General features: G+C 31.0%; 1 protein-coding gene across 1 annotated transcript; it reads right to left on the bottom strand.

Annotated features, from left to right (window-relative positions):
- Positions 1–249: 249 nt before the first annotated feature.
- Positions 250–6,273, bottom strand: LOC127288413 (uncharacterized). The gene is made up of 2 exons (XM_051315830.1): positions 5,001–6,273; positions 250–335 (listed from the first exon to the last, which is right to left on the bottom strand). The coding sequence occupies exons 1-2, from the start codon at positions 6,271–6,273 to the stop codon at positions 250–252; spliced, it is 1,359 nt and encodes a 452-aa protein (XP_051171787.1).
- Positions 6,274–10,578: the final 4,305 nt, after the last annotated feature.

Here is a 10,578-nt window from a genome sequence, read left to right as displayed (position 1 = left end):
TTATTAACAATAAATTATTTTTGATTCAAATAAATTTTATTTGTTTCAGATATAAACGCAAATAAAAGATTTCGCTTTACTGAATGCAGGTTATAATAATTTCGAAATAGAGAGAATATTCTTGTAATTAGCAAACGAGTATAAAGGATGAAAAAAAAGTGAAGATTTAAAACACAATAAACCAATCTTCGTGTTCTTGTATTCATTTGTCCTACGATGGAACTCCCACTGTCAGATATCGTTTTCCATTTAAATTCCAGTCATCATTGTGGATCGATAACGAAGTCCAGTAAAGTCGTTATACGTTCGATGAACATCGTTGATTGGAACAGAATCTTTTAATGAGAAATATAGAGTAGATAATGCTTTGAACTCGAAATTCCTGACACACACGCGGAAGAAACTCGAATCTCTTTTGTCATTATTTTTCTACTTGTCATGACATTTATTTATATAACAAAAAAAAAATCCTTTTTATATTTATTGATCAATATTAATATTTTTTAATTTAGAAATTATTATTTCAAAAGCAAACAGTGAAAAAAAGACGCTATATAATAAATCGACTTAATATTCCAAAAAAAGAAAAATTTTTTGTTTATTCATATTTTATAATAACTACTTTACCATTCCATAAAATTAAAATACATTACCGACACTTCGCATTTTTTACGACCAACGCTAATTGATCTTCTGTATAATCAAGAAAAATTTAAATTAAATATATATATACATATGACAAGGGGACTTGAAAAGAGCCGAATTTTGATATTGAATTTTATGGTTATTGAAATTTAGTGATGCATCGTTTGTGTGTCAGTCACAAATTTTAAATCTCTCATTCCCCTCCTCTTTCGTTAATTTTTTTTTCTTTTCGTATATATATATATATATAGGTGTATATTTTGAGAACCATCGCAGTGTGGAGAAATTGCTTGCAAAACCATTATTGGGCTTTATTTTATAATTAAGCGAGAGGGCACGCACCGCCTTTGGATTAGGTTTTGGTTTAATTAAAATTTTATAGGCAATAAAGCTTATATACGCTTAATACGTGACAGGAAATCAAATATCGCACGTTTTCTCAAATCTACGTCTTTTGATAACATTACGAGAAGCGGGGCAATAATATCAAAATTTTGAAATATTGTGGAATAAATTTAAAAAATGAAAACTGTTTTAAGTATTCATATTTTATAAAAAGAGAATAAGCTTTTTCGAAAAAAAAAATTACTAAGTTGAAAATATAATGAGCAAAATTATTGCTAATATTAACTAATAATAAATTAACAATAATAATAAATGAAAATAAATAAAAATAAACTAAATAATAAAATTTTTTAATTTGTGCGAATTATGACGCCATAAGAAAAAGTGTTCCGATTAACTGAATTCATAATTTGAAAATTGAAAATACAAATTGTTGAAGATTTATGAGTATCCGTATAGAATTAATTAAAATATTAATTGAATTCAATAAAAGCGGTTTGTTATTTAAATTATCTGAAATATTCCCGAGAGTTTTAAATGTTTCGTGGCGCCTGCAATATGCCGACCCAACTGACTTGAGAGTAAAGCGCATGCCCTTTAAGAATTCTTGTTTCTTACATCTTTTTTTTGTTTCATAATTAAATTATTTATTTTCACTAAATTTTTTATATCTTTGTAGATACCATTTATTTATAAAATGCTTGTTAAAAATTTTATTAATTTCAAATCTAATATAATTTTTTTTCTATATTCTTTTGAAAATTTATTACAAAAATTAATGCAACAAAAAAATGTAACTGAAATTATTAAACATCTAACTAAAACTATAAAACATTTGTCAATTTATTTAAAAAAGAAAATCAAAAGTTTAGAATTAATTTAAAAAATTTTGAAATTTAAATTAATTAAAAATTGATTTTTTTCTATTACGGGCAAAGTTATTTAAATAAATTTTATATGGCGTATAATATTTAAAGAATAATTAATAAAATTAATAATAAATTATTAAATATTTACAAAAATTTAGTTATCGAAAATAACAAAATCATGGGAAACGTGATTGAAATAATAAAAATATATATTTTATCATGAAATTTCTGTAATTTTTCAAACATTAGATTATTATTAGTTGACCTATTGACCTCTCACGTCAAATGTTGCACGCGCACGTCATAGCATATTTTGCGAATGGTCCACGATCGTGAAAATAAGAAGAAATATGATTTATAATGGTGTAATGGAGGTGCGGGATGATATGATTGTATTGTTATGCCCCACGAGTCTTATTTCATGGGCTGACCTTAAGTGAAAACGAGCTTTCTGCATCGACAGTATATATATACCTTTCGAAAAAGTTAACCACGATCAACCACGTCCGATCATAATAGTTTATATCTCAGTAATATATACGCAATATTTTCCAAAAAAAAAAAAATTTTTTTTTCTTTTTTGCAATGAAGATATTGATCAATTTAGTAACTTTGTATATTACCTTATATATATTAATTAAATCACTATCTTTAATTTAATTAATCAGCAATTATTATTAATCTATTATAAAATTTAATAAAATCCCTCATAACAAAAGGATATCCCTAGGATATCCATAGGATATCCATATCAATGGTCGATATCCTAGAATGGTCCCCAGGATATCTTGGGATATCCATAGGATATCCCTAGGATATCCAAACCGCCGGTCTGTGGGACATCAACAGGACATCCATAGGATATCCACAGGATATCCCTAAGACATCCACAAAATATCTATTGGATATTATATCGCAGGATATCCATGGGATATCTTCAGGATGTCCGTGGGATATTCTTAGGATATTCACGGGATATTTAATATCTCAACATATATTTTTAAAAGTTAAAATTGTTAAGCTAATAAAATGAATAATAATATAACAAAAAACAAAAATCTTATGAGCTTCTAATTTATTTTAAATGAAGATTTGAAACGCATTTTTCAAAGTTTTTAAATAAACTCATGCACTTAATGTATAATTAATATTAATAGTTATTCGTTATTTGCGGGGAAGAATTTATATTGTTTAAAGACAATTTATTTTCTGACAATATTAAGCATATAAATAAAGGAATGAATCACGAATGAGAAAAAAATTAGTTAATAATTTTTCAAATTAAAAAACTTTCTCGAAAAACAAGTTGCATTTTATTTTATTTATATAAAATTTAATTCACAGAATATTCTCACTCGTAGTCTCATAATGACTTTAAAAACAGTATCCTGAAAATATCTTCTTGACATCCAGAAGATATACTGAGAATATCCTGAAAATATCTGTGGGATATCCTGATGATATCTGTGGGATATCCTGACGATATCTATAGGATATCTGGAGGACATTTATGAAAGTCTAGAGATATCCAGAAGATATCCTGTGGATATTCTCAGATATCCATGGGATATTCAAAGGATATCCATGGAATATTCAAAGGATATCCATAGGATATTCAAAGGATATCCAAACCGCCAATTTTTTGGATATCCTCAAGAGATCCTTTTGATATCCATAGGACATCCCTAGGATATCTGCGGGATATTATCAATATATCCCAAGATATCTTGTGTTATTAGGGATTTATAAAGAAGATTTAATTTCCAATCTTGATTCTTATTTTTCCAGAGTTATATTTTTATTTTTGCCTAAAATTGTCTATCATTCGAAAAAATTTGAACATTTTTGGTATTGGACATTAGTAAAAAAAAAAAAAGAAGAAGAAGAAAATATGACAGCAATGTTTTTGATTAAATGTCGGATGGTTTTTTGAGGCGTGCAATGTGAATCGATCAGAAAACTCGTTTAAAGACACGATCTAGGTCGTAAAGCAACGAAAATTACGATTCCAGTCACCAGCGCGTGGGACAGCTGCACGAATAATCTCAGCGCGACCAGATCAGGTATTACATATATATATATATATATATATATATATATATATATATATATAAAATTGAGGGAAAAAAAAATATATATACGATAGACAGTAAAATGAAAGATTCAGGGATGCTGCCTCTCATAAGTTTGCAATTTTCATGTTACTTTCTCTACATTACGCACGAAAATCGTTTCAAGATGCCCTTTTTTTCACAAATAATAAAAATGAGGGCCCCTAAGGGGTTTTTGAATGTCTTTTACGCTATATTAAACATAGTTCTGACCCCGAAGACAGTTTCAATTGCTTTTCATCCGCTTCGTAAAATAAGTATTATTGTCCAGTTTACAGGAACGATAGACTTGGCCAACAATTTTCAAATAATATTATAAATATACAGCTTTATAGTTAGGGTTTAATGTCTTTTTTTTTCTCTAAAAAAGATTTATGTTCAATATCTTTTGTCACAGTGCCCATCATCACATACACAATGATTTTGAAATGACATTTTTTATTCTCCTTTACGATGACAAAAAAAAAAAAAAAATATATATCGTTCAGTTTACCGGCCAATAAAAATTGAAATAATATTTTCTTTCACTGAATCTTTAAGATTTATTTGGAGACAAATTTTTTTTTTTTTTTTCTAAAAATTCCAAGTTTTTAATAAGATTTTTTGTGGAGGATAGAAAATACAGGAGTAAATAAATATTTCATAAAATAAAATTTATTAAAATTTGTATCGTAATTACATTTATTGTCAGGGGAGGTGAATATATATGTGAAATATAATAAAGGTACCTAAGAGAATTTCTTCAAACGTGTTGTATTTTTTACAACGTATACAATAAATATTGTAAATAAATACAAAATAGAATGAAAAACATAACAAGAGACTATTTCTAATTTTTATATTTCATCTCATCTGTAAAATTAAATATGCGAGCAGAAACTGAACAGCAGCGTCCTCCCTAAAAAAAGAAATTATATATTTTTTTAAGTATTAAAGTTAAATATTGGGATATTATTATTACTAGTTTTATTATTATATAAATAATAATAAAAATAATAAATTAAGGCAAATTTAAAGTAGTGTAACTTACGGCATTTCCTGGAGCAGCACTCTTCATCTTCGGAGCAGTGTTTACCATTACGTACACATTCAGTAGGTGGGCATGTTGGTGGAGGACATGTGATAATAGGACAACTAGTTACAGGAGGACATGTTACGATAGGACAAATAGGTGGAGGTGTTACGGGGCTGGGAGTACCACCACATGATGGAGGAGTAACGGGAGCAGGAGTAACAGCACAAGGTGAAGGAGTCACTGGAGCGGGAGTAACGCAGGGTGGAGGTGTTACTGGAGGAGGAGTAACTGGAGCGGGAGTAACACAGGGAGAGGGAGTAACCGGTCCAGGAGTCACAGGACCAGGGGTAACAGGACCAGGAGTCACAGGTTCAGGTGTTACAGGACCAGGAGTCACAGGACCAGGGGTAACAGGACCAGGAGTCACAGGTTCAGGTGTTACAGGACCAGGAGTCACAGGACCAGGAGTCACAGGTTCAGGTGTTACAGGACCAGGAGTCACAGGACCAGGTGTTACAGGACCAGGAGTCACAGGTTCAGGTGTTACAGGACCAGGAGTCACAGGACCAGGGGTAACAGGACCAGGAGTCACAGGTTCAGGTGTTACAGGACCAGGGGTAACAGGACCAGGAGTCACAGGTTCAGGTGTTACAGGACCAGGGGTAACAGGACCAGGAGTCACAGGACCAGGAGTCACAGGTTCAGGTGTTACAGGACCAGGGGTAACAGGACCAGGAGTCACAGGTTCAGGTGTTACAGGTCCAGGAGTAACTGGTCCAGGAGTCACAGGTTCTGGTGTTACAGGACCAGGAGTAACTGGTCCAGGTGTCACTGGTTCCGGAGTTACTGGACCTGGAGTCACAGGACCTGGTGTTACTGGCTCGGGTGTTACAGGACCAGGTGTCACAGGTCCAGGTGTCACAGGTTCTGGTGTTACAGGGCCTGGTGTCACTGGTCCAGGAGTCACAGGTTCTGGTGTCACTGGTCCAGGTGTCACTGGTTCTGGAGTTACAGGACCAGGAGTCACAGGCTCAGGTGTTACAGGACCAGGAGTTACAGGCTCCGGAGTAACTGGTCCAGGTGTCACCGGTTCTGGAGTCACTGGTTCCGGCGTCACTGGCTCCGGCGTTACTGGTTCATCAGTTACGGTCGTTTCGCCATCATCATCATCATCACCATCATCATCCCAATCATCTTCGTCGCCGGTTTCCTCTTCCGGATCTGGTTGTGCCGAAACAAATGACAGTAGCAAACCCGCACACAAAAGAACAATAACGACACGTTTCATGATTGATGTGATTGGTACTTACTGTTATTTCCTATTATTTAAACCAGACTTATATACAATTTTTTCAAGAATAATAAGGAAATTTTTTTTTGGGGCTGATAAAAAAAATGTTAATTTTCTTTAACACTTTTCCTTGTACACCATACGCAACAAAAAAATACAATTAATATCAGTATTTATTCTGATAATACGAAATTTTTTTTTTTAAATATATTTACATTTATGTCTGAAATTTAATTATATCTAAATATATGTTTATATGTAAATGTTATAATTGTTGTGAGGCAATATTTATATATAATAATAAGTAACAGAAAATTCGTGTTCTATTGAATGAAAAAGGAGAAAAATATTTTTTTTTCTTGTATTGTATATTTGAAAAGGAAGATGTAGGGTGTGAAAAATTCTTGACTATGTCGCTATAATAGAGAACCTTAAAAAATGTTTACACATCTTTAGGTCTCATTGTAAACTATCCCGCCCTTAGTGACAGTATCAATAATCGTCTTTCATAAGCGTTTCGTAAATATCTATTATTAGGTTATTTATCAAGTTGTCCTTTTTTCAATCAGAATCATAATTTTCGGTTAGAGTACATTAAATGTGACTTTAATGATATTTACATTATATTTCTATTGAAGAAACGTATATCATATAGAGTTCCTCATTCAAGAGTACTTGAAGGATCAAGAGATTGAGATTTCTTTGACACACGTATATAAATATAATGCATTTTTTTTTCCCAAAAAAATATTTTAAAATGATGACATATAAATTCGAAGATCAGGGATTTTTATGGCTTCAATTTAAAAATAATTTGAAAGGTTTTTACAAAATTCCTTGTATTCATATTGCAGCTGATACGCACTTAAAAAAAAAATATTTCTAATAGAAATAATAATTTATACAGTAAACGTTTAGAAGGTATAATTTTTTATCATTGGATAAAAAATAAAATCAAAAAAATCGAAGTAGTATTAAAATTTTGTTGTTTTTAAATTAGCTGAAATTTAAAATATATATATTGATCCTCCATGTGCATCAAATGAATCTCATAAACATCAACAAAGTAGTACTCATTGCCCCTTTAAACATTGATTCACGATAGCAGTTGCCTTTAATTGTATACAACCGCGAGAGAATGCTGGGTTGGTATTTATCGGAAGACTGGCTTTTAATGTTCAATACGTGTAACCGCAAAGAAGGATCCAGCGATATAAACGAATAAGTATACGGTTACAATTGCACCCATCCTCCTTGTATAAATGCAATTAAAAAAAAAGAAAAAAAAATTATGAAAATTGCCCATCGTGCATGTATTAAGTTATATAACGCTAAATTTCAAGGTGGTAGCGCATTAATATCCAAATAATAATAATAATAATAATTGCAATTTATTGTTTGATTTTGATTTATGTTTATTAATTATTATTAATATTATCATTAATATTAAAATAATTAATAATTAATAAATAATTAATAAATAATAATAAATAATAATAAATATTATTCATTGATAAAGTAGATTATTTATTACATTTATTTAAAATTTATATATGAGATAATTCATACAATATTAAAGAATTTTTTATAATCTAAAAATGACGAAATTTACGATACATGTTTTGAGGGAAAAAAAATATGACATAACAAGCATAGAAAAATAACGAATTGCTTTTATAAAACTAAAAAAAAAGAGGAAATGATACACGTCAATATTAATTTATTTTTTTTCATGTTTAACACGTTTCTATATAATATTTACTCGATATCTATATGAAACATATGAGTAAATCCACGCCCCTTGCCGTTCAATATATAAGCTGATTGCAAGCTTTTGAAGTGATGAAGGACTTTACATAAGCTTCTTACATTTAGTATATATATACACACTCGAACTATCTTTACTCAAAATGGGTAAACGATGTTTTAGAGAGATTTAGTGAATTTCACATGTACAGGCAAATTAATAAATTAGTATAGCAATTTTACAATTATTTTGCAAGTTGTGAAAAATATTCATTCCTAAGGCGCAAAGTATCTACTTTTCGATCCTAGGGAAGGAAATTAATTTTTTTCTCGCTCTAAAACACGATATTTATAATCCTAGGGAGTAAAGTAACTTTTTTTTACACTTTTGTATACATCAGAACAAATCATATATAACAGAAACGTAACGTAACTCTAGACAATCCATAAATTTATGATCCTAGAGCGCAAAGTACTTATTTTCGACCCTAGGGAGTAAAACACAGTTTTTTTTGCCGTAAACGAGAATATACGATATTTATGATTCTAGGGAGTAAAGTAACTAATTTTTTTACACCTTTGTATAACCGAACAAACCATGTAGCATCATGAACATAACGTAACTCTGGTCAGTACATAAAGTTGTGATCCTAGAGCGCAAAGTACTTATTTTCGACCCTAGGGAGTAAAGCACACTTTTTTTGCCGTAAACGAGAATATACGATATTTATGATTCTAGGGAGTAAAGTAACTAATTTTTTTACACCTTTGTATATCCGAACAAACCATGTAGCATCATGAACATAACGTAACTCTGGTCAGTACATAAAGTTGTGATCCTAGAGCGCAAAGTACTTATTTTCGACCCTAGGGAGTAAAGCACACTTTTTTTGCCGTAAACGAGAATATACGATATTTATGATTCTAGGGAGTAAAGTAACTAATTTTTTTACACCTTTGTATATCCGAACAAACCATGTAACAATAGGAACATAACGTAACTCTAATTAGTACATAAAGTTATGATCCTAGAGCGCAAAGTAGGCATTTTCGACCCTAGTGAGTAAATTAATTTTTTTGTCGCCCTAGACAATAAAACACGATATTTATGATTCTAGGGAGTAAAGTAACTAATTTTTTTACACCTTTGTATATCCGAACAAACCATGTAACAATAGGAACATAACGTAACTCTAATTAGTACATAAAGTTATGATCCTAGAGCGCAAAGTAGGCATTTTCGACCCTAGTGAGTAAATTAATTTTTTTGTCGCCCTAGACAATAAAACACGATATTTATGATCCAAGGAAAAAAAAGGAACTATATTTTTGAAAGGAAACTATAGGGATAAATTGTACATAATGATCATTATTATCCATCATTTGATATTTGCGGATAAAGAAGGCATTTTTATCCGTTGATTGTAATTCCCTGCTTGTCAGAGATATCAGGGGGAGTATTAAGGTGAAAAAGGGTTGGGTATAAAGGGAGGGAGGGGGGGTGAAAAAATGCGGAACCATGGTGAACGTCATTTAACGTCCGGGATGTACACTGAAGAGGCTCATTCAAGGTAGTGAAGCGAATTTTTCATTGGAGGATACAGTTTCCTGTGACGCGGTTAGCAATTACTTTCAGACTATCCGGTAAGTCGAGGCGGGACGACCTTTGACCTCGGGTCTTCGTCTGCTGCTGGTAATCGTGGTATCCTACCGTGCCAGTCGAGTATAACACCACAAACTCCCCATAGTGTTTGTGTATATATGTGTGTTTGCTGCTTCTCAATGGATCAAGCGTGCAATTTTCTTGCACGATCGAAAATAATCAGCTGCTACAAGAGGAATTACCTATGAGACTCTATATATATATATATTAAACATTCCATACAGTTTTCCCAAACTATTTTTAAATTGTACATATTTTGTAGCGTTTTTTTTCCACTTACTATTTCTTGGTTTAAATTGAAAAATACTTATCTAATATCAGTAGGGATTGTTATTAAAAATTAGACAGTTGGATAAAATCTTGAAAATTTCAAGATTTTATCCAACGGATTTTATCTTGAATTTTAATAAACGATTTAAAAAAGAACTATTTTACTCCCTAGGATTAAAAATAGCTATACTTTGCGCTGTAAAATCATAAGTGTATGTATTATCTATAGTAAATAACGAATTACTTTTCTCCCTAGGATTGTGAATATCGTTGTCTAGGGCGACAAAAAAATTAATTTACTCCCTAGAGTCGAAAATGCCTACTTTTCGCTCTAGGATCATAACTTTATGTACTGCCTAGAGATACGTTACGTTTCTCGTGTTATACGGTTTGTTCGGACATACAAAGGTGTAAAAAAATAGTTACTTTATATCGTAAGATAATAAATATTCCGTTATTATCTAGGGGAAAATACTATTTTCTCCCTAGGTTCAAAAATAACTACTTTCCGCTCTAGGATCGTAAATGTATGTACTATTTAGAGTAAAAAAAATAGTTACTTTTTTCCCTAGAATCATAAATATCGTACTTTATTGTCTAGGGCAACAAAAATAATTAATTTA

Source organism: Leptopilina boulardi, unplaced genomic scaffold, assembly GCF_019393585.1.
Source record: "Leptopilina boulardi isolate dan_hultmark-lab unplaced genomic scaffold, ZJU_Lbou_2.1 LbouV2_386, whole genome shotgun sequence".
In the NCBI taxonomy this organism is placed as follows: domain Eukaryota; kingdom Metazoa; phylum Arthropoda; class Insecta; order Hymenoptera; family Figitidae; genus Leptopilina; species Leptopilina boulardi.
Note: the sequence above shows the minus strand (reverse complement) of the source record. Positions and strands in the feature narration are given on the sequence as shown.

Coding starts and splice junctions, on each gene's coding strand:
- LOC127288413 (XM_051315830.1), bottom strand. CDS start 6,273: ATGAAACGTGTCGTTATTGTTCTTTTGTGTGCGGGTTTGCTACTGTCA. Junction 336..5,000: donor GTGCTGCTCCAGGAAATGCC/GTAAGTTACACT, acceptor TCTCATTAAAAG/ATTCTGTTCCAATCAACGAT.